The sequence below is a fragment of the Bemisia tabaci genome, chromosome 5 (assembly GCF_918797505.1).
Source record: "Bemisia tabaci chromosome 5, PGI_BMITA_v3".
NCBI classification, from domain to species: Eukaryota; Metazoa; Arthropoda; class Insecta; order Hemiptera; family Aleyrodidae; genus Bemisia; species Bemisia tabaci.
The window spans coordinates 1,569,997-1,595,560 of NC_092797.1; the positions used below are offsets into that span (position 1 = coordinate 1,569,997).

At 37.2% G+C, this 25,564-nt stretch overlaps 1 protein-coding gene across 1 annotated transcript; it reads right to left on the minus strand.

Annotated features, from left to right (window-relative positions):
- Window positions 1–1,144: 1,144 nt before the first annotated feature.
- Window positions 1,145–24,936, minus strand: Rala (Ras-like protein A). The gene is made up of 6 exons (XM_019049244.2): window positions 24,732–24,936; window positions 15,763–15,890; window positions 13,920–14,041; window positions 12,836–12,922; window positions 10,185–10,359; window positions 1,145–7,889 (listed from the first exon to the last, which is right to left on the minus strand). The coding sequence occupies exons 2-6, from the start codon at window positions 15,865–15,867 to the stop codon at window positions 7,773–7,775; spliced, it is 606 nt and encodes a 201-aa protein (XP_018904789.1). The 5' UTR covers window positions 15,868–15,890; window positions 24,732–24,936; the 3' UTR covers window positions 1,145–7,772.
- Between the last annotated feature and the right edge of the window lie 628 nt (window positions 24,937–25,564).

Here is a 25,564-nt window from a genome sequence, read left to right on the forward strand (position 1 = left end):
GCAAGGTTATGTAGAGTCCACACCAGATAAGTTTACGTACTTTTAGATTGCGACGGAAGATCCTCTGATGTCATTTTTACATGTAAAGTAAACGCAAGGAGCAAGAGATCAGGCGGAAGATCCGCTGCCTTGCTCCCTGCGCTTACTTTACATGTAAAAGTGACATCAGAGGATCTTCTGTCGCAGTCTAGAAGTGCGTAAACTTATCTGGTGTGGATCCTGTTTCTAGCTGTATGATGTGCAAAGACTTAAAAAAAAAGTTGATACTTTGGATCAGAGTAAGTCTCTTTTGTGGTCAAATTCACTATTTTTCCACAAACCATTGAGCCCCCCTCCCCCCAATTTTAAAGAGTAATTTTTTTTTTGTAACATTGTGGCAACATGAATAAATGTAATTAAATTAAAATCACAAACCGACGTCATTTTCAGAGCTATCTACTCATGTTTAGGATAGTTTAAAGCTTCAAACTGAGGCTCTCAAACTGGCACTAACTTTCAATTTCTCGGCCATTTCTGCACGAAATTCCTTGAAAATTTTAAGATTCGATCCGCGATGTGTCTTGAGCACGGGCACCTTCAAAGATCGTCGGGCGGACAATCTTTGGAGGGCAACAGTCAACAGTTCCTGCAATGAGCCTCTTCAAAGCCCCTAGTTTGTATGTGGGCTGGACAATTAGGGGGTGCAAAATCTCCAAGCAACAGCTAGGTATTAAAAGAGAGATAATTATTAGTTACTTTTGATGCTTCTTCTGATGGAACAATGGTTTAAACTAGTGTCAAAACTTATTAAAAGTAAAATAATAGTGATTTCACCAGAACCTAATCTTGTACCTTGTGCAGTTAATTAGCTACTTGAAATCCATTTTCCACTTAACCATGAATCATCCTGTACTTTTAAATCGAGAATGCATGTCTCATAACTTCCTGTCTCAGATTCTACAAAACTAAATAATTATTTACAGGAAAATTCTCCAACAGCACTTGTTATTTAACTTGTGAAGATAGGACAGGTGATGATAATAGCATAAGAAGTTGTGTTATGTACTTACTACACCATTTTCACAAAATTTTCAAAATATGTATTTATAAAATTGACAGCAACAAGGTAAAGATGTAGTCGTTTTGAGAGAAATAAGGAGCCTAATTCTTCGTTTTTTCAACAGAATTTTACTGTAAAAGAGAATAAAGAAATACAAAAATTCTAAAAGCTCTGTATCCAACAGAACACCTCCTTATTTAGGTACACATGGTCTACAATTTCTATTGAAAAGAATACAATTCAAGTGGAGGAGACAATTCTGCGGATTTAGGTATTGATCTTTCTTTGATTTCTCGCTGATCAGATCATCAAATAAAAAGAAAACACACATCATTGACGGGGAAAAATAATTTCTCGTCGAGAACCGGCAAGAATGTTGAAATCTGCATAACAATGAATTATGAAGATAATAATAAAAGTACGTAACATAGCCGGCATCCTTACTATGACAAAACTAAGAAAAAATAAAGATAAACTGAAAGTATACAATGGTATCAAGTAGATAAGTCAGATTATTCACGCCACATTAAGGTCAAATGATTGAGAAATGAAGTCTCTTGAACCTGCAGGATTCGTCTGTTTGAAAATTGATATTAATATCTTCTTTATACATGTGGTTGTTGGCAGAACAAATATTATACCTACCCTGACTATTGTACTGTACTTTTCTCTTCATTCATTATGGAGAAAAGTTTACAACTTGAACTTTATACATGGATACAAAATAGTTCTTCCAATTTAAGTGAATGGAAAAGCAAGCCCTGAAATTGCTGCAAAAAATGAGATTTTATACTTTGGTTTCTCTTAAAACCTTCATTCTTGTAGTTTTTAAGGTAAAAGCAAAAAAAGTTTGTGCTCTGTCAATAAGCTAGTCTTAAACTGTGCAAAGCTTCAGTAACTTCATAGCTAAAAAAATACAATAATTGACTTTCCAGGATTCAAAACCTGCATAAAAATCAATGAAGAAATCTGATCTTTGAAATTTGACGTGTGAGCACAGAGGAAAACATATCCATTCTGTTGCTCTGTCTCAGGATAATGGTTCGAACGCACATTTTTTCTTTTTTCAGAACTTCAGAATCATTAATAATACAATCGGCATACAGAAATTGCAATTTTTTATATCTTTGAAAATACACCTGACCCTGCAAATAATTAATGAAAATTACGAAACAGATGAAACATATTGTGTACAGGGGAACAGGGTATCCTTATAAATTAAGTTTTTTGTTATTTACTCCTGGGAAGAGATAAAGGGATAATTTCCTCCCTGAGGACCCAAACTAACTTAGAATTAAGAACATGATTTTGGATTGTACTTACAAATCCCTGACTCAGACCTGAACGATACATTGAGACAATAAATGCAGAAATCAAAACAGCATTAAAACAATCAATTGTGTGCATTTTTATAAAGTAGGTAGACAGAGAGCTAATCAGCAAATTTAAAGGGAAAAAAAAACCCAGAAAAAGTCAATATTGATACGGGGACCACTATAATCTGCAACTAACACAGAAACTGGGGGAAAAAAGCTTCAGTTCGCCTTCTCTGGGAATTCCATTTTTTGCATTTTTCTCTGGTGTTTCATTTACATGAAATCAAGAAGCAAAAGAAGGAGTATTCTCCAAGTAGTATTCTACAAGTAGTATCGGAAATACTTGGATGGAACAAGGAGAAAGTGGAATACTGACACAGGTTTGCCTCATTTTTCACTAAAATGCTGAATCCATGTATCCTGGTGGAGATAAATAGTTGTGATTATTTCTCCACACGCATAATGGGTCGGTTTTGCTGGTCACAGAATTGTGTTTTGAAGCTTGATTCTTACAGATTGGCTAGAAGTAATAAGATCTGTGGAAACAGCAACTTTCTAAGTTGAATATTAACCGAGATATCGCCCTTTGGAAAATTCGGTTTATGCTGTCATCCACTGCATTAGTGACACCCTTGATTTCTTCCACCTTGCTTTCATCAGTCAGGGAAACACATTTGCTCTGGTTCCTAAACGTAAACTCAGATGAAAGCAAGGTGGAGGAAACCAAGGGTGTCACTGCCGCGGTGGATGACGTTATAAAACGAATTTTTCAAAGCGCAATATCTCAGTTGATGCTGAATGTAGAGAGTTGCTGTTCGGACAGTTCTTTTTACTTTTAACTGATCTACGAGAATCAAGCATCAAAACACGATTCTGTGACCAGTGCAACTGACCTATTGAGGCATTTGAAGCAAAATAGACTTCGCTTCAAGATACCTCGATTTTTGAAACCGTTGAGAAAGATCGGGATGCAAATAACAAGGCTCATGTACATAGCAAATTCTGAGTGACGAGGAATTTGATGTAGAAATATATCCTAACTCAAGAGGGAAGCAGATTCTCACTTGTGATCATGCAAAACATACATTATATGTACAGGGGAAATGCGTACTATTTATTTTGGAAATCAATGCAAAATAAAAACAATTAAACGGTATTTTGATACTCAGGTCACTGATAAGATTGGTTTTACTATCTCATACCCTTTGTGGGCAGAGAAACTTCTAGTCCTCGCATGGCACTTGAAATTACAAACATGAAGTAGTGGGAAATAAGTGCACTGGTATTTAAAGTGTTAGGAGAATTCTGCACAAAAATGATGGAAAGAAAAGGACATAGCCCAAAGGTATTCAGCATTAGCCTCAATAGGATTCAGACTTTTTGCTTTGCTTAGGACCCTAGAATGGTAGTTGCTAATACGTGCTTCCACTAAACATACACCATGTTGACAGTGAAACTGCAGGAGCACGTGTCTAGTTTCCCATGTTTTAAAATCTCTGCTCCCATTTTACTTTCTTGAAGGAGAACAAACCAACGCTGTCGATTGAAATTTTTAAAGATTATTCTTCGTGTGAAGACAAAAAATCAGAGAAGTTTCTGAGAAATGACTTATTTCCATTTAAAAAATTAAGTAAAAGAAAGTCTACAATGAAGCAGATACACGTTCCTGCTGTTTCACTGCTGATATAGCATCGAGCCTATAACTGGACGACATTTTGCAAGTAGAAACTAGAATTTCTAGCTCAGTTTAGAAACAGCTTTTGTATCATTAGTTTCCCTAAGCACATAAATGTTTTTACGAATGAGCCAGAAATTGTAGTTCCTAATTTCAAAATGAAGTTCAATTGTATTTGATAGAGGATTGACGCAAATATACAGGTTCAATAACATGAATAAGAGACAGAGAGAACACAATATATGACAAAAACTGGAAAAAGGGATACGTAAGAGAATAAGGAAAGATGAGGGAGAAAAGCACTTTGATTAAGGGATGCGATAGAGAATTTGCAGGAGTCTGAAATTTGATGAATTTCGTGTTTAAGTGGAAACTACTGAGTGAACTGGCTACGAGGATACCTTTGGTTCATGAATTAAACAATTATAGGAGAAGATATGACAAAATGATCTAATCTGCGAAAAAACATGTGTTTAAATGGGAAATGCCGCCAGATGACGTCACTAGGCAGTGCATTTTCTCACTTTTAAGTCTATTTTTATATCATTTCCCTTATCAGAAAAAATTATAAAAAATACTGTGAAATCAGCTTTTAGAGCACTTTCAGATGAAGCAATACGAAATTTGCATGCAAATTCTCCATTTAAGTTTTAACCAGCGCTGCAAGTGGGACACACCTAATTAAATGCAAGCATATTTGAAGAGTTCTAAAAACTGCTAGAAAGAAGGAATATCTCCTTCAATGAAATGGATGCTGAGGAAAAAGGGAATTAAGTAAAGAGAATGAAGGTCCTTGAACTTTTTGTTGATGAGGATTTTTCTATCGGAGAGAAATATTCGAATTTCATTAAAATATTTATATTTAATTTGGGTAGAAATAAGATTCTGACGAAATTAGATCACATTAGAATTGAAAAAAAAGGGAGAGAAATACAAGTTAAAATAGTAAAAGGATGTTTCAATAGTCTAAGCGTTCCTTAATTATAAGTAGAAATAGTTCTCCTTAGTTTAATCTGGTATTCGACTGAACATCAGTGCGACTTGGGGTGCATTTGTGCATAGAAAACCCGGTTAAGAGAAACTTTTTTGTACAAGTGTCTGTGAAACGAGACTTTGAATGATGTTTCTCAGTAATGTCCTCTTGGCGGGATGTCGCATTGGTCATTTGTAGGGGTAGTTTTAACCACTACTCAAATTCTGTCCATCATTTTCCCTCCAAGTTCACACTGATGTACTAAAGAGTTTATTAACTAGATAGATCAAGGTACAAGATGTACTTTGGCACAAGTGCCTGAATAAGTTTTAGGCAAGTAATGAACCGACGTTGGAATCACTATCACAAAAAGAAATATTACATGATTGTTTCAAAATGAAAGTCACCGAATTAAAGCCTTGAATATCACAAATTTGCATAACAGACAAGTGAGCATACTTTGGCTGATGCAATATTAGAGATAATAACAGGATGCAGTATAGGTTTTATCGAAGGATCACCATGAAGTTGATACAAAAATGAACAGTCCATGACCAGTAAGGGGCTGTATGAAAATAATTTTCCAAAGTTGCAGGGAAAAAAATTGGCGAAGTAGAAGTCGGGATCCAAACAACGATTATATGATCGAACCATCTGCGACAAGGAGTGTGCGGAACTGTCAAGTCCTTCACAATTGAACATACAACACAACTCAACTAATATAACTTTTTGAGATAATGATATTTGAGACTAATTTACTGATCACTCATGAGTCTTGGATGCTAGTGAAAAGATTACTAAGCCATAACCCATGATTTGTTCAAAGTTTCAAAAGCCTGGCTCAGCAGCAGTTTAGTGAAAATACCAAGTGAAGAATTTGTCAAAATCAACGATAACCCTTCTCAATATTTCAGGCACAGCACTTGAGACACAGCAGGTGTTATACAAATTGACATTGTAATATTAATCTTAGTTAAGACTGATCATGAAAGTTTTGAATGCCTTCATTGAGAAACATTTTTTTTCTTCTGGGGGCTGATTATTGAAATTGATAGACAAAGCGAAAGTTAAAGAAGATGACGGGAAAAAGGAGCGATCTTAGTGATGAAACGGGTGGTTGTAAATGTTGTCAGAGACTAGGAGGGAAAATTATGGACTAGCTATAGGAATCCTCACAGGTTGGTGTTAATTAGTCTTTTACTTATCATCTTCCTCTATTGCAACCACCCGCTTCCGACAAGAGGATCGCTTAATTTTTCTTTTTTGTCTATCAATTTCAATTTTGCAGCCTGCTGACTTTGAAAAAGACTCATGATTACGGTGGATCAATAAAGTGGCCTGTTATTTACAATTAATAATAGGAATGGTATTAGGGAAGTAAGTATATAAAAACAATTGCTAAATTGGTGGAAAAAGTACAAAAGAAGGTAAGAGGGGTGCTGGAAATTTTGAAGCAGTACAAAAGTACAATAAAATAAAATACGGCGTCAAAATACTTCCAGTTCAATAGAATAAGATAAGCCATTAACATGTTATTTTGGTTCTGAAGACTTCACAGTGATAAAAAAGAGGGGCTCCCTCAAAAAAAAAACATTTGTAGTATTATCGAAGTGAAATGAATTTTGGAAGGAATAGTTTTTGGTGACTTTACGATAACTTTTATAATTTGTACACAGAAAGCACGGATTTATTTTTTAATACAAAGATAATAAACAAGAAGAAAAAAGAAATCTTACTGTGATAGGCTACCTGTAGGATAGCAGTAAGATACAAAGCGTACTAAAGAGTGCCTGAGAGCAAGATTGGAGATCATATCATGCCAATTATATTTGCATCAAATTGTAATTTGTAAAGAAAGTTCAAATTTCAAAGCTCACATTACACTAGCTTTGAAAAACAGACATCTTTACCGTATGTTTTGCTGTTTTCCTTCTTTCCTGAAGAAACAACATCCTTAGACTGGTAATGGTCCTCAGTTGGCTACCTGATGGTACATGATTTTTTAATGATGCAGTTATCTTACATTTAATATTGTTAACAGAGAAGAAAAATATAATACTACATATTTATGCCAGCATGGAGTTTAAGAATAAAACTGAACTTGAAGTGTTCCGAACAAGAGTGCTGGATGAATTCTACCTCAAAACTTCAGTTTTATATTCTGTAATACAGAAAAAAAGCAAGGAAAAAAGCAAGAAAATGCAGGAAAAATCTTCAAAAATTAATGTAAAAGGATTCATGATTTGAAGAATATGTAAATTAAAACAAAATATACCTGTTTAAATAGATTATGACGAAAATTCAATTTTCAAGAGCTCATTTACAATAAATATAATGACAGGAAAATAAGATTGCCAGCCATTGTCATACGTAATAAGAATGCCCACACGGTTTCCTACAATATGGTTTATAATAATGTGGATGAAGCGACAGAAATTCTACAAGACAGAGGAAAAGGTGGGCACCAGTCTCCAGATAATAAACATTGTCTGTTTATCCGTTCATACGTTATCCATTAATCAGTTAGATGATTGACATAGAAAGTTGATTTAAATCATGGAGAGTTTTTCCTTGCTTACACATTTCTTTTAAACAAATTAATTTAACTTTACAAAAAGTTTTTCTCTAAACAAAATGAAATAAATAATACAAAAAAAATAAATACATAAATAAATTCAGAGCATGCTTTAGAGTGGCAGTCTGTTTTGTTCGTATCATTATAATGCATTATTAATGATTAAAATAGGTTTATATAAAATATACACGAGTCTATAGTATAATGCACTTTAGTTTCTTCCTCTTGCTTTTATCTTTGCCACCCCCATTACTTGTTTTGGTATCTTCCATTTTCCGTGACCTGATTTCTCTTGTCAGATCGAAGAACACCTGAAAAAAGAACGGTTCAGAGTAAATTTAAAGAATCTGATGGTCGATACAATTATAACACACAGCTAACACATTGACTGCCATGCTAGCCTGTAAATTAGAGCCATATAGACGCATTAAGAAAGCGGTAAGTTGACACACTCAGAGAAATAGCAAGAAACATTGAGATAGAGATGGAACGACAGTAGAGCACTCTGTAGAACATTGTAATAAAGCATAGTTTACACAACAAGTGGACAGAGAGTGCTAGCAGCAGTATGGAAACTACCAAATTGTAGAGTCAAATTGTAGGGACTCTACCAAATTGCAGCCCACATAACCCTAGTCCCTGTGGAACGAGGTTGGCCTCATGGGATCAGAGACTGAAAAAGTCTTGGGAGTCAAAGGGTCAGTTGTGCTAGTCACAGAATTGTGTTTTATTGCTTGATTCTTTTGGATCAGCTAAAAATAATAAGATCTGTCCAAACAGGAACTATCTTCGTTCAATTTTAACCGAGATATCGCGCTCGGAAAAATTCGGTTCATGACATCATCCATCGCATTAGTACCACCCTTGGTTTCTTTCACCTTGCTTTCATCCAACTTTCACATTGAGTAACTAGTGCAAATGTGTGTCTTCCTGACTGATGAAATTAAGGTGGAAGAAATCAAGGGTGTCATTACCATGGTGGATGACGTCATGAACAGAATTTTTCAAAGTGCAGTATATCAGTTAATATTCAACACAGAAAGTTCCTGTTTGGAAAGATCTTATCATTTTTACCAGATCCACAAGAATTAAGCATCAAAACTTGATTCTGTGACCAGCGCATCTCACCCATTGTTTAGGCAACAACAAGTGAAGAAAATAGAAATAGGACTTTGTTATTCAAACCTAGCTTGATCGGTTGCCAGATTTGTATCGCGAGAATATGAACACACTTCGTTGTTATACCATATTCTGTGCATTTTTTAGGGACCTTTCTCTACCAAAAGGACTATCATACAATGGCGCTCAGAGGTCCCTTTCCCCTATTTTTTCCTTTGTTTGTAAAATAAAAACACATGCAATGACACGCATATAACACGCTAAGAGCCCAATATTAGGGGAAAAAAGGTTGAACGGATCTACAATAAAATCTCGAAACGTCCTAAGACGAAATTTTGCATCACTCAAGATTTTTTTCTCTTCTTAGACACCTCTATGAGGGCCTTTCGTAAATTACATAATGCACTTTTTAGGCATTTTTTGACACACCTCCCCCTCCCCTCGGTAACGCTTTCATGTCATACATTCCTACCCTTTAATACATAAAAACAAAATGACGAGATGCTCTCCTCGACCCCCCCCCCCCCCCCCCGAGCAGTATGTAATTTATGCACAACCTCTCAGGGTTAAATGTGTAAAACATTGCTTTACTAGACTTTTTACTCTGAGCAAAGGACCAATGAAGTTGAGGCAAAATTTCCAGAACAGCTGACAAATTTTTAGAAAATATCCAATAAATATTTACTTAAAAAAAAATGGGTGATGGAAAATTTCAATTTTTTCAAAATCGCAAAAGTGTTCTTGTGCCTCCTGCATTCAAGAACCTTTAATTGCAACACTCAACTCAACTCTTTGGCAAGACCAAGTTCCAATTTAAAATTGTGCTAAAGATGAAGTCTGCTGCTAAAATTACATGAAAGCTAGATTTTTAATTCAAGGTATTTTTAAATTTGGGAGTTCAAAACTTATTTTTGAAAACTTGAAAAAATTAAACAAATTTGAAAAAGAAACACCTAAAAAACTAATTGCTAGCCACCTATTTATTGCAATAGACCACACTTGATTTTGGAGCTCATTGATGTCAAGTTCCCGTTAAGCTAAAAAATGTGCGCTTATTCCATGTTATGCAGCAAATTGGCAATGACGAAATCTCACTCAGGTCAAAATCCTCTTGGTTAGATGACTAGACTTGGCGAGCTTTCACTATATTTGAGGGGCTTGGAGGACAAGGCGCATAAATGCAATTTTTGAAAAAATTGACGTAGTAATGATTTCAAATAAAACTAATCTTAATGCATATTCCGTGAAAAATTCACTCCCCAATTCCAATTTTTAAGCATCAAAAAGTGATCTTCCTTTCCGCCATGAAAATCTATGTAATTTTGAAACTTCAAGCACGTATTTCTCAAAACAGCAAAAACTGCACTTATGCGCTTTGTCCTCCAAGCCCCTCATTTAATCTCTCACTCCAATAGAATCTAAATCATAATAAGAAGATTCCTTTTGATTAGATTTTGGCCATAATATAATTAGACAGAAGTACTTACTTTGTCTACATTTTCTCTTGTTTTTGCTGAGGTTTCAACATAAGGTACACCCCATTGCTGGGCACGTCCTTGTGCTTCCGCATATGATACCTTTCTTCTGTCCTGAAGGTCACCCTTGTTTCCCACCAAGAGAAAAGGAATGTTTTCATCATTTTTTACTCTTAAAATTTGTTCCCTGAAACATAACATAAAAAATATTTGTTAAAAACTGCCAAGGTTCTTGAAATTCATAGAAAAAAATGCATTTCAGAAAAGTGACCTTTTAGAATAAGCTGATGAAAAATGTATGACAGAAGGCACATTATTACACAATGCCTTTTCAAAATGCTGCTAGGAAATCCATTCCCATTCACACTCAACAGATTAGAACATTGACTCAGAAGTCAGATTATCTAACTCAGATATGAAGTTGAAATAGGGCAGTGTTTCTCGAGATGGAACCAAATGATGACAAGTGTTGCCAAATTTCATTGGTCGAATTAGTTTTTCACAAGAGAAAAGGTTGTACTGATTAGTTTGGAAAATTCAGAGGATTTCCTCTAGGCACAAAGTAAGTTCCTAGAGATTTGCTTGCAACAGAATCTGTATGATCGTCCACTTTAACAAAATAAATTGTACAATTAAATCTGACAACAGAAGATGTTATCGGGTATCCTTTCTGAAGACGCCATCCAAATGATGATGCCAAATTAAAAACTGACCAAAAATAACTATGTATTAAGCTACTTTAAAAAAAGACCTTCATCATCACTAATTCATCAAGCTAAATTCATGGTTCATGATTGCACCCTTCAAGAATCTATGGTATTTCAGGGTTCATGCAGCCTCAGTGCTAAAAATTCAAGCACTTTTCAAGCACATTTTTCTGAATTTTCAAGCACTTTTCAAGCACTTTCAAGAGCCTTTTGGAAGCAGTTTTGCGCGAGATTCAAGAAATTTTTCCACAGGACCTTTGACATGAAAACTCCTAATAGCGAGACAGATATCAACAACCAACTAAAATGAGTATTTTCCTCTAATTAAAAAATACACGGATGTATAAATGAAAGACCATCCCAAGTATCAGTACCAATACTGACAACCCAGTAAGTAAATACCTCTAAATTCTAAGCAAAAAAAAGTAAAATCCTGGCTCACCGCATAAGTTTTCGACCAACTACCCATCCATACTTACACCTGAATGTTTTATTCCAATTTATTCAAAACGTTGGTTTAAAAATAAAAAGAAAAATAAATGATAATAATAAATAAATATCTTACCTTCATATTCATTGAGACAACGTTAATCATTAAGAAGTGATGGATATCGATAGGTATAAGATGGGCTGAAGATGGTGCAACTTATGAAAGAGTTAATAGAAAATCTGCATGCTATCCGATGGGTTAAATCCGATGGATATCGATAGGTATAAGATGGGCTGAAGATGGTGCAACTTATGAAAGAGTTAATAGAAAATCTGCATGCTACCCGATGGATTAAATTCATGAGAATAGTAGGGTACTTGGACAAGAAGCTCAAAATTGAAGATTCATTCTTGATAAAGCTGAAGCAAGATGTTTTCTGATAGTCTTTCACTACTGTAAAAATATTTGAATTTTAAAAGTGGGATTTCTTAATTTGAAGCTACACGTAAGGAGTATGTCTGGAGTATGGAACGGCACATCATTTGAAAAAAGAGTCTTTATGAACACTAAAAAACCGGACGAAAGAAGAAAAAAAAACACTTTCAAGAAGATAATGGACCCACATCATTGAAAAAAAATAAGGTAAAAAAACCAGAAGTAAAAAGAAAAAAATGTTAATGTGAAATTAAATAAATGTAGGTATGAAGAAAAATGTTTTTACAAGCAGTTTAAAAAGTTATAGATTTTAACCGAGACTTATGGTTCTTTTTCACAACTGTTTGGAGAGTTTCGAAATTTCTCCTTCAACGATTGCTAACTCTTCTTTTTTTCTTTTGGCACTTTGGCGGAAACTATTGGACTTAACAATTAATGAGAGATCTTGCTTCTTTTCAGCTTGTTCTGCCAGGTCGTCTGCACCTTTTTCTAAGGTCTTTACATCTTCATATAAGCGTCTTTTTCTCTCTTGTAGAGATTTTGTTTTTTCTGACTTTTCATTTTTAATAGCTGTGAGAGCCTTGATTTTCTTTTCTTCCTCTAAATAGGTAGCATATCTACTGCGAGCACCTGATACACTTTGTCTTAACTCTTTGGTTATTACCATACTGGATAAGCTCTCCATTTCATCGGTAAACTCATGTACATAACGCTGTGCTATGTGGGACTGCTCCTTTAAATTTTCTACTTCTAGGTTTTTATTTACACTAAAACCTCCGAAAAGTGGATCTGAGAAATTCAAGCACGTTTTCAAGCACTTTCCAAAAAATCAAGCACTTTCAAGGCCTTGAATTTTTTTTTTAAAATCAAGCACTTTTCAAGCACTTTTCAAGCTTGCATGAACCCTGTATTTTATTGTGAAGACTTTGATACGATTATTCTGTGTATCTGTATATAAGCCAATACACAGATTATCAAGCGCAATATTGAAGTGCTGATAAAGTAGAGAAGAGAAAAAAAACTTCTGAGCACTTGGATCATCAATTGAAATTTCACTGCTGAGCTTAGCTAGGCCAACAATTTTGAATTACCTGAATTCTTGTATAGCTTGAAAACTTTCATCTTCAGTTATTGAAAAAACACACAGAAACCCTTCTCCACTGCGAAAATAATTATCCCTGGAAAAAAAAAAGAATTACGTGACATTACCTGATAGCAATATACATTTCAATATACATCTCCTGCAAGCACACTTGAAGGAACTTATCTTGATTGCATTGTTACAATATTTTTCGCTAACACTTTATTTTTATTACGGGAGAACTGATTCTGATCATTGCATGAAATTTCCAGTAATTTTTTTTAACACTCATAAGGGAGGACACTAAGATTTTCAGAAAAAATCGTGCAATAGTTCTCCCAAGAAGAGATAAAATGTTGGTAGAATTATTAGGATTTGAGAGATTTTGAGAAAGCTCTAGACGAGATATTTCCTTTCATACTGGAAATACTCTATGTAATACGAAGACATGACGCCCCTTCGCTATGATCGTATGATCTCCACCTTGTGTCAGGATTACTGAAACAATGCAAGCGAGATATGTTCCTTTTCAGGAAATAATGATTTAGGGAAAGCTTATTAGCTGGTTTGAATGAAGAAAAATCAATTGTCAAAGGAATAAAGATGGCTGACAGCTGAGGAGATTGACTCTGCACAACAAATTAAAAGCCCAGTTTGTTTATTTTACAGCAAATTTAGCCTTGTTCCATGCCTGGAATAATTAATGAAAAGACTGTAAACCCACAAGCAATTTAATTTTAAAGCCTATTATTTTCAAGGATTCACAATTTCCCCAAAGAAATATTAAGTAAATTTCGTCAATTTTTCAGGATCCAACTATTTTCAAGAATCAAAGAAAATTGAGAATAATGTGAAATTGTTTTATTAGCACAACACTTAAATATTATTAAAGATATTCTTCTATTTTTCTACCTACTAATGTTGATTAAATATATTCTTTTATCTATTTAAATTAAATGTATTTAAGTGTTGTTAAGTGACAAATTTTCTCTCCAAAATTTTCACACATCAAAAGCATGCAGATCATTTCTTTCTCAATGCCCTGTTCAGCCTTGTACTGCTTCAGCTAGAACAAAAAATATAGAACAACTTACCTAATCGCTGCATAATCTTCTTGTCCGGCAGTATCTAAAATATCTATTTGAACTTCTTCACCGTCTAAAACAACTTCTTTCCTGTAGGAGTCTGCCTTTGTCGGTTCATAATTTTCCACGAACTGAGAAAAAAGAACAAACGTTGGAGCTTATAAAACTGAATGTGAAAGAGAGGAAAGATCTTAACAGTTTAGGTACGTGTATGAACCATTTTGCAACATGATAAAGAGTGCAGTTTTTTTAAAAATAATTTTGAATGTTTTCAGAATTTCGATATGTACTGTAAAAAATTGTAAATCACAGATAAAAACTCCTTTAAAAATTATTTTCAACATCAGAAAATTTTTTTGAACATTGTATTCTGCATAAAATTTTGTAATTTTGATACAGAAACATGATGCAGTGCTTGTTGTGTGTTAAGTTGTGGTCCATTGTAAAATGATGTAATACCTACAGTCTATACTATAAGCTCCAAGACCTCCTAAATTTGCATACCTGGCAACGCTTAGTTTCAGCGTTCTACCGGGCCGATTTTCATAATTTTTGTTGCTATCAACAGGAGATTGTCTCTAGATGAGCCTGCTTTATTCAGATTTTGAAAATATAAACCAGGTTTTTTTATATTACATGGTAAAGTTGCGAATTCTCCCATTTAAACAATGCAATTTTTTATTTTTTGTCATAGTTCGTTTGAGCGTTCTACTGGGCCGACTTCCATGATTTTTGCGATTATCGACAGGTGATTGTCCCTACATGAGCCTGCTGTAATCAGAATTTGAAAAAAGGGACCAGGTTTTTTTTATTAGAGGAGACCAGAAAGTTTAGAAAGGGGGTCAAAATTTGAAATTCCCGCCAATGAAAAATGGCGGGAAATTTAGTAGGAAATGTTGAATCTTGGTCTGTTAATCGACAGAGCACAGGGGAGAATTTCATGAGCCGCCCTGCGCTGTCCACAGCGCGCATGGCGCACGACTCGCCTTTCATTATTACACTTTATCTAGCGTTGAGAGTTCACTAAATACTTCATACGACCAGTATGTAATTTTAAAGGTCGAAAATTAAAAAAAAAAAAAAAAAATTACACGTTACACGAGTTTCTCCGCCAGGGAGCTCTCCCCTCAAAAAATCGTTCACCACCCGCCCGCCGCCGGGAGAGCCGCGGCGCGGCGTGCTGCAGGCGCGAAACGCGCTCTGGCGCCTACAAACCTAAAGGGCTACTTCACGCATTGCGCAATGCTTGAAGTATCCCTTTAGGTTTGTAGGCGTCAGTGCGCGTTTCAAGCTGGCAGCACACCGCGCCGCAGCGTGCACACGATTGATAGGTCAGGGTGTTAAGATGTAGGGAATTTGACATCAAATTCGAAATTAGCGGCTCACAAAACATCAATTAAGAAACTTTCGTGATCTTTCAGTTAGTATCCGACATGTTTCTTCCTATTCTTGAGTTTTGGAGCATAGTGCGTCGCGGGCGGCGGCGCTCATGAAATTCTCCCCTGTGCTCAATCGGTCTGTTAATAGGGTAAGTGAATCGAAGGTATGCTCCTGTGATACAGGCTATTCAAAAGCGACGAAACGCTCCGTTCCGTTACGTTTCAGTCTTGGCGTGAAGTTTGAAATAAATGCCGATTTTTTCATTCGATTCTTATTGGTCCATTTGCTACCGGCCAGAGGGAGAGTGGATAAATGAGATTCGGGTATGTAAATATTTTCATTTTTTTGGTCGTTCTTTTGTCGACGCGGGCCTAGAGAACGCGAAGCGCCCTCTGGGGGTTGGGCCGCGTGGTAACCAGGGGGCATAGCCCCCTGGTAATCTACTGAAGGATGAAGGACTAAAGCAACTTACTTCATCATACATAAACTGCAGAGTTAGTGCAGATTTGCCAACACCTCCACTGCCCACCATGATCACTTTGTGGAGAGCCTCCGGAGAAACAGGCTTTTTAGCCATGTTTTACCTGTCTATTCTGGGTCCTGAAAAAAAAACGATACACTGCATTAATGAAGGACTGATCTTGGAAAAAAAACTTTTTCCATATTCCGATAAACAATAAAAAGCTTTAAGAACACAATTGAGGCTGAGAATGTTGTTAAAAATGCATATTTTGTAAATGGAGTTGATTAGAAAAAAGTGCAAATGAATCCTGGGAAAATGTCGAGACTGGATGGCGTTATTGCGGCTCAGAGGCCCTATATTTTAAGAAATCGGATTTCTTAGAAAAGAGTAGGAAAATATAGATGGATGACAATATTTGGTGCCTTAAAGGTCGTTTATAAAATAAGTAACGCTTTAGTTAAAACTTTCCCCGTAGGTTTCCATTTTATCTCTGTTCTGTCTCTTCACCATAATAAGTGGTTTCCTATAGATTTAATCTTAAGCCATTGTGATGGTATCACAACATTCTGTGTGTCCTATTTAATGCAATAAACATCTTGAATCTTGAATATAATTACTCTATTCTTAGGCGTTGAGCCCAAATTCAAACTGGGGCTCTCAAGCTGGCACAAATTCTTCAATTTCTCAGCCATTTCTGCACGAAATTTCTTGAAAATTTCAAGATCTGATCTGAGATGTGTCCCGACCACACCAATCAAAGATCGTTTAGCCTCCAGTTTATGCGTTAGACGCTTTAGAGCGCTATATACACCGGACGAGTCCCGTGCATCTCTGAGGAAGTGAGAAAAGCGAAAGTGCCTTCAATTTTGAGCATGCAACACGCATATCCGTGGAACACGAATAGTTGTGTCAATTAAGGCGCTACAACCAACTCGGCGTATGGTATTCATTGGCCGAGATAATCATCGATTTGAATCGGTCATCGAGCCATTCTCATAAAAAAACTCAAGCGCCCGAAATTATATTACGAGAATACTCAGGTAACAGTAAAAAAACGTTTCAATTGACGCGTTCTGAATTTCAGAGTTCTAAAATAGTATTTTCTCCATAAGTATTATCATTTTCTCCCTTTGTCTGTAACAACTATTCCTTGCGCCCAATTCACACTATGAAAACGATAAGTTGGATGCAAAGTTGAACACAAAAAAATTTGATTCAACTACTCTCCGTTCTCGTTCAAGTTGAACGCAAAGTTGAAACTGACGTCACATTCAAGTTTTTGTTCAATTTTTCATCAGTATTAGTATCGTTTTCTCGTGTCAGTATCACACTATCCAGCTTTTCGTTCGACAAGTTGCATTCAAGAGTTAAATGCAAAGTTGAGAGTGTGAGTTGGACTTCAGGTAATTCGTCAAGCTCAAGTGACGTGGTCGAACTGGTATGCGATATATCGCATCGATTAGGTAAAAAATCTCGGCAGCTCTTGAATTCTTATAAAAAAAAAAGGACGATGGCCCCTGCGTATGAGCCTAAAGAATCAGCCTAAACCCAAAAATCGGCAAAATTCAGAAAAATGAAAGCAGAATAGAGTTAAGAAAAAAAACCTCGCATTCGATACAGCCACCGATAGCTGAATCGGTTTTTTTCCTAACACTATTCTGCTTTCATTTCTCTGAATTTTGCCAATTTTAGGGTTTAGAATGATTCTTTAGGCTTATACGCAGGGGCTATCGTCCTTTTTTTTTTTTTGGATAAAAATTCAAAAGCTGCCGAGATTTTTGACCTAATCGATGCGATTCATCGCATGCCAGTTCGACCACGTCACTTGAGCTCGACGAACCACCTTAAGAGCCAATACGATCGCTCCATTTTCCCCCTGTCTTCTTTGTCCATCACTTTGTCAATCATTTTTCTATCAATATCAATAGTCGTCTCGCTGAATGCAATAGTATTTTGAACCGTGTATTTATTGATGTGAGTAATTCTAGTGTGTTATCTGCCTTCATCTGTCCCTATCATGTCCGAGTCCATCATTGTCGTCCTTAGAGCCCATTTATGCACGCGATATTTTTGTCGCCGTGTCGCCGGCGACAACGAATCGCGCGATTTCAAACTACACGGGAGGCTATGGAGCCCTTTATGCAAGCGACAGCAAATCGCGGCGACAAAACTGCCGCGGCGATTTCTAGATCATGTCGCTTGTAGTTAGAAACCGCCCGACGATTTCCTGCCGCCCGCGGTTTGTAACTACACGGAGTCATATGAGCGCATTTATGCGCGCGACAAGTTTCGGCGACCGCCGCTTGGAATTGAACTTCTTGAGCACGTGTTTTGGACCTTTTGCGCTCCAGAAAAACGGTGTCGCGGCGGCAGAAAAAAGGTGCCGCGGCGACAAAAATATGGATTGCGCGATTCCAAAAAATGTCGCGGCGACAACTGCCGCCAGCGACACGGCGACACGAATCGCGTGCATAAATGGGCTCTTAGACCATGAGAACCACCCGTTTCAACCTTTATCGCCTTTAAATACAGCTTTGTCTACCACTATCGATTTCGATGATCAGGCTACTGATCGTGACTGATCAGATAACGGGGATTGAGTAATTATGCGGAGCCTGCATTCCTGATTAGCGTGTGAAAATGATGCAGTACCGTCGATATGATAGCCGCATGGGAGTTGCACCAAAATCGGGTTCACTGCCTCTTACGCTTAGTCGAGCATTCGAATGAATAATTCAGAGTTGGGACTCGGGGCAGGGGCAGGGGCAGGATTGGGGCTGTAAAAAATTGGCCCCGGGCCACGCGTTCCCCGAGTCTCGACGCACAGTGGATCCAGTCAATCAGAGAGGTCGCACATGAAATTTTCGACTAAAACTTCAAATTTTCATCTTCGTTTCGTCACATATTAAGTTGTAAGGGGTGCTTCTGAAAGATAATTTCACGAGGAAACCACTGGCTCCATTTTTGAAACCTCAAAGTTGTGTATAATCGGAGTTACAAGCTTTCGAAGTTTCCAAATTTTGTCCGACCTCCCCCATCGACTCGACCCACTGTGCGCCGTTTAGTTCCTTCCTTCCCACTACGACTTCATGGTTCGTCCGAAAACCCGGCGGATAGTTAGCGCAAACTGCCGTCCTAAGTAAGAACGCCGTATTAGCACTCGAAAGTCGCCGAATTAACTTTCAGAAGATATTACATTCTGCAAACAGTTATGAATATTAATCATTGAAATTTGCAGAATTTTTCGATCAAATCATGCACGAACAAAATCCTCTAAAAAACTGGGGAGGAAATATTCACAAATTTTCCTGAAAACTCGTGATTTGTCGAAGGGAATTTGGCAACGCCTGATGGCTCATACGGCGTTCTTGCTTGACACGGCGTAGTTGCGGGATCTGCAGACGAGAATGCATGAATTGAGGAAAAGGAGATAGGAGATACCTAAAAATGGGAGAATTAGCGCGAGAGAATTTTATTTCTTCATACCTAGGTGTAGGTATGAAAGTGCTCGCTAAGCTCGACGTAAGTTCCCAGCTTTTTTTTTTTTTTAAACAGTTTCTGTTGGGGTTTCAAAATATCGCTCCTGTTTTATCTTATCAAAGGAAAAAGCCAACGCTATCGCTTGAAAATTGTACAGATTTTTCTTCATACGGAAATAAAAATCAGAGAGGTTTTCAAGAAATGACGCGGAGTACTTCCCTCGTTAGAAAATAAATTACGACGAGGAACTCCAGAGCGGCGTCGCAAACAGTGATGCAAAATTTCATGAAATTTCATAGTGTTGAATTTCATGAAAAATTACAAAACTTCTGCAGCATACCATGAAACGCGTAGGAACAGTATTATATTAATTAAAAGAGGAAGAAGAAAAAAAATTAAAATTTGAAATTTCTTTTTGAGTTCTCGGATAATTGAGGCGTTGGGCGCAAGAAGGGCATTCCTTAGTTGCGGTGTTTCAGAATCTCCAGTGCTAATTTTTACTTGAGAGAGGAAACTACTAGGTGAATTTCCTAAAAATCTACGTTTTCAGCACTGTAAAATCATGAAGAATATTCAGTAGCAGTTACAACGAATTACAAGAATTTTCTTTAATTATAATGGACGAAACGTTGGCGGAGATGTGGAGACACTGCAACCGAGAAACGCTTTTGGGACCCCCAGCACTTGAATTGTCGTGGAACGCAGCCCCTGAAAAATCGTTGAAATTTCATGGAAAATGCAATTTCACTTTTCAGCAAAATTAAATCTTATTTGAAATCCTGGCCGCACAGCAAGGTATGCGTTTTCTCCAGGTTTCATCCGAGGTAGATGGATATATGTCTGTTGGTGGGTGATTTCACGATAACCAGAACAGTTTTGTCGCCGTAACAGACAACACATTTTTCGGTCATATTTTTACTGGAAATGATAATCACTCGAATATCTTCGCATTAATCTTTAAAGGGTTACGTCTTATAACGCCTTCTAATGATTTATTTCTCTACTTCTCAATGAATATTATGTAAATTCCGAAAATGTGCTGTCTGTTACGCGGTAAAAAGTCAGCGTAACAGACAGCACATTTTCGGCCATTTATATATTGAAATTGAAAAGTAGAGCGATAAATCTTTGAAAAGCGTTATAACACGTAACCTTGTGTAGATTAATGCAAAAAAATTCGAGTGGTTATCATTACTACTCAAAATAGGACCGAAAAATGTGTTGTCTGTTACGGCGACAAAACTATTCCAGTTATCGTGAAACCACCCAGGTGAGGTTTCTATTGGTGTAGAATGTATCCTTGATATAAGGGAGAATCCATTTGATGACGTTGCGTCTGAATAAGCGCGTTAAGTTGGGAGGAAGAGAGGCGATCTGGGCCCAGAACGAGGACAACACTGGAGCTGGCTCGTTTCGTGAGCCGACACGAAATTGGAATTGAAATGCTCAATCAACGTTGGAAAAGTCAATCAAAGGACGAGAAGTTGCCTGCCGCGCGGCTCGCTCCCTCAAGGACCTTTCGATTAAGTCGAAACCACGAGTTTGATAACAGTGACGCCTCTTGCAAGGCGGCAACACCGGGATCCCTCATTCCAATCCGTGTATAATCATCCATATCTCGCTGCCCAAAGTCGAGAGATCCGTGTCTCCGATTGCGACATTGTGTTTTCTTTTTACGAAGGAAAACAAACAAACAGTTTCAATTGAAGTTTCCTTGGAATTTTCTTCATGCTTTCAAAAAAAAAAAAAAAAAAAAAAAAAAAAAAAAAAAAAAAAAAAAAAAAAACGCACAAAATTGCTAGGAAACATTTATTCCAGTTTTTTTTGCGTAAACTACTCGTACAATTTTGAGATTTTTAAAGATCGAGAAAACAATAGTGAGGCCTAGAGTCCCTTTATGCTGAGAGTCAAGACAATTCGGCTCATGGATGTCACAAACGGGAATAAAGATTACAGAAATTGAACGTTTTTCGTAATCTTTGATCGGCCCATTCTGAAATGCCTTTCTCCCTTCCTCCTCTCATTCCGTTTGTTCCTTGCCGAACCCGTAATTCCCTGGTCCATTCCAGATTATAATCTTTGCAATTGGTGAAAATGTAATCTTTATTCCCGTTTGTGACACTGTGGAGGCCTAAAATACGGGAACCAATCAGAAATGGATTCAAATTGTCTTGACTCTCAGTATAAAGGGACTCTAGTGAGGCCTACTTTGATTAGTGAAATGTGATAGGAGGTTTTCGACAGGGGTGCCAAGAGTGTAATTCGGCCGATTCGGCATTTTTTCCTTCCTCACTTACTCAAAATTTCCTCTTTCCCAAATTTTTCAATTTTTTTTTGGCTCATCGCTTTTATTTTTTATCATATAAAAGTCTTTTATTTGTCAAAAGTTTTTACAAGAAAAAATACACCAGGCTGAGAGAGACTTAAGAGTAAATATACATAATTCACCTGCTACATAACTATGAGCAATGAGAAAACTTGGGTTGATTACATAAATGGATAATAAATTGAAGCGGTGGAGACAAAGTGTTCCGAAAGACAGAAGTGACAGTAGACAAAAAATTCATTTAAAAATGAAATAAGACCTCCTTTGTAGTCAGTAATTAGCAAGATAAGATAAGAAAAATAACGTAGTGCACTTGGCTTTAATGGCCGGTGATTAAACTTCACTTTTGGAATTTTTTTCGAAAAAAAAAAAAACACTTTTTAATTTTTTGCGAAACGTAGATATCCTGAGTAGCGGAAAAGATCGGTCGAAATTCATTCGGAAACATTTTTGCGGCCTCACTTTCCTAAGAATTTCCCCCAAAATCGGGAGATTTTGCACCCCGACCGACGACTCCTCATGCCAGGTTTCGGAGTGAAAAAAGATAAGAAATAATCGTGTCTTCTTCCGGCCGCTAAGTACAAGGAATACAAAAATGCATTCAATTCGTAAAGAAATTTGAGCAGAGGTCGGTCAGACGATCACTGGGCGGATGTGTTTGACTTTAAGACATTCGAGGCGAATATACTAGCCTAACAGTGGAAACTCTGCGAATATCCGCGAAATCGCGGATATTCGCCGAGTCTCCACTCCGAGTCCACTCCACGCCGAGTCTCCCGGTACGGTCATTCGTACGGGTACTAAACTGCCATGCTAGGAAAAAACGCCGTATGAACCTTCTGGCGTTGCCAAATTTCTTTTAATAAAACACGAATTTCTTTGTAAACTTAAGAATATTTTCCTTTCATTTTCAGATAATTTTGTTCGTATTTTGTTCTAAAGTTCCTGAAAATTTCAAGGAAAAATATTCACAACTTTTCTCTAAAATAAACATTTTATCGAAGGAAATTTGGCAACCCCCGAATGTTCATACGGCGTTCTTCCTTAGCACGGCAGTATAGTGGGTACTATAGTTAAGTACCCAGGAAAAAGCGTAAAGCGAGAAACTTCCGCGCTTATTTTCCTGCGTGCGAGCAGTTTCCCGCGGACGCCCTCGAATAACCGCGATTTAAATGAATGCCTGAGAATGACTTCAGGAATCAGCTAGAAATCTCAATTTTTAAGTTAGCGCCCGCGCAAATGCCTAGATCTGAAAATAGCTGATCTTTCTTTAATATCCGCGAGCTTCCGCAAAACCGTCATTATTGTTGCCGAAAAGTTGAAAATACGCAATCCTACTCAACGTCAATTTTTTAAAACTTCCATGATTTTTCTTCTGTGTGCGAAAAAAATTCGGTAAAAATTTGAAGGGGTAAGTTTGACCGATTTTCCTTCTAAAAAGAAAAAGAAAATAAGAAGAGAGGAGATTTTATGACACTGCAAACAAGATACATGTTTAGAGAGTTTCACAGCCGATATTTCACTTCGAATTTGTACCAATATAGACGGACCATGTCGGTAAAGACATGATTGCTAAAATTATTTCAGAGTCTATTTTTAAAGGAGAATACTGAGAAATCAGTAAATAAATATTGATGGCAGTTGCAGTAGACTTTAGCCATAGCTCCTCAGAGAAAGGTATTGGTGTTTGCTGCCTACACACGACAGCATGGCGCTGTCGTCGCACTCAGACAATTTTTTATCGCTAATTGGACAGAGGCAGCGCAGTCACTCTCAGAGAAGAAAGCCATTGTCAACTTATCTGACACAAGTTCTAGGACGCTTTACGTCCAGGCATGTGCGCGCAGTCAGAATGTGCAGTCGGGCTATACGTGTGCTGACTGCTAAGCTGTTGAAAAATACTGTAATTCAAAGAGTAATTTCAATTGATTTCTTATATTAACCTGCAATTCACTGCCTACTTACTCCATAGCACAAGCCGGGCTCAGCGTGGAAATGGAAAAAGATATATTGCATGAGCATAGTATTTTTTCCTGGATAAAGTATATCTATATCTATCTACAATTAGTTGTCCATCCTCATGGAGGAGACTTGGCTAAGCAAGCTGACCTCGCAAGTTTGTTGTACCGACCATCTTCAAACACTAAGTTGGTTTCTTCTATCAAGTGACATTAGCTGCGTTGTCAAAGTAAACTGTTTGGGACTGTTTGGAAACAGAATAACCCAATTCCAAATGGTCGGCGTTGTTCGACTCCGTTAGAATTACCGAATGGCTTGTTTTTTACATACATAATGTTTCTACCAAACACGCAACAATCCCAGGAGGTCGATTGGATCGTTGGGTTGCATTCGGAAACGGAAGAACCAAACGGAATCGGACAAGTCTACTTTGACGACACACCTATTAAGTATGTTAGTCAGATGATGAGGTATAAGTTGGAAGTAAGGTATTAATGACTTCCATCAATCTAAAGAGTTGGAAAAGGGTAAATATCGAGTCATTCCGCACCGAAAAGAGGGCCAATACAGTCATGATGTGTATAATACTTCCATGCTATGTACACCAAAAGTTTGTACAGAAGAGCAAACCTTAAGTGAAATCAATTGTTTGACATTGTATAACAATCTGATTTCCTCAATCAATGAGCAATGGTATAAAGGCAGGGAATGAAGAGATAAAACTTTTGCAATAAATTCCTTGCCAAAGGCAATAAAACTATTTCTCTCCGTTTGACGCAGATGGTAAACATTAGGAGTAAGCCGCAGGGAAATCGTTGAATACATTCATGTAATGAAGTTACGATGATTAGCATAATAGGGAGAGAGAGATGGTTAGCCGTTGAGGGCTGGAGACAGTTCCGTTCGAAAGACAGAGGAGCAGTAATTATTATTGAAATAATTAACTAATCCTCAGATTATTCTAACCTCAAAGTCTCGACGGTATCAGGAAAATATGGATGGCTTTCAGTGGTAGAGAAAGTGATAGATGTGGACGCAACCACGTCAGTAAAATTTTATTCTATAAAACTAATCTAGAAAAGCATGTGAGCGGAATTTTTTTTATTTTTCCAAGTCCACATAATAACGGGATACAGGCGATGAGACAGAGGGGTTGGGCATTGACGTAAAGCTCGTTTGAGGAGGCAAAAAAGATAAACAAAGTTTCGCTGACCTGGGGGAAGAGTAACTCGGCGAGTGACAGGTTTCACAAAATCACTGAAATCACAATCACTGCGGAACAATTTAGGAAGTTGAAGAAAAAACTAAATCTCGCACTGAAGAAGAAGGGCCGGGCACAGTCGCAGACTATGATAACCAAGGAAGAGAAACCGTGGGACCGCCCGGCTTGGGAACTGTGTGACTCACTGATGATGAGAAAAGATACGGCAATAATGGCTATCTACCCGCATACCGCATACCTTCCAACATGCGCCTTCGAAAGGTCTGAACACAAAAGCTGTTACGCTAATGATTGAGGAAGGAGAATTCGAATGCACGGATGGATTTTTCGGAGAAGTGTTCTCATGATACGGAATAATATGAAATTCGTTTTACTTTGTTAATAAAGACTCTTATTGAACCAATAAAATACTAAGATTTGGCGGTGAAATCTTATTTTTTTGTAGGAGCCTCGGAGCATGGGGACCATGGGGTGAAAGGGCAGCTGTTGCCCCCCCCCCCCCCCCCAAACCAATTTTTTTAATTCTGCAAACCAGGTATTTTTCAATTTTATTTTTAATATTTTTTTTTCAACTCAACAACTCTTGGACCTCCCCCTCTTTTTTTCCAAAAAAAAAAAAAAAAATCGTGAAACAACACTTGACAAGGCAACCTTTTAAAAAGTCCACCTTCATGCATTGTGTTCTAAGAGTATGATATGTACTTACCTTCTGGGGATCACAAGTTCCCGTAATTGTATAGAATTTCCAAATTCAAGAAAATTCCCAAGAAAATGCAATGCTTGATTGCGAAATTTCCTGCCTTTTCACGGTCAAATAAAATTTG

Coding starts and splice junctions, on each gene's coding strand:
- Rala (XM_019049244.2), bottom strand. CDS start 15,867: ATGGCTAAAAAGCCTGTTTCTCCGGAGGCTCTCCACAAAGTGATCATG. Junction 14,042..15,762: donor TGCAGTTTATGTATGATGAA/GTAAGTTGCTTT, acceptor CTTTTTTCTCAG/TTCGTGGAAAATTATGAACC. Junction 10,360..12,835: donor CAAGCTATACAAGAATTCAG/GTAATTCAAAAT, acceptor GTTATGTTTCAG/GGAACAAATTTTAAGAGTAA.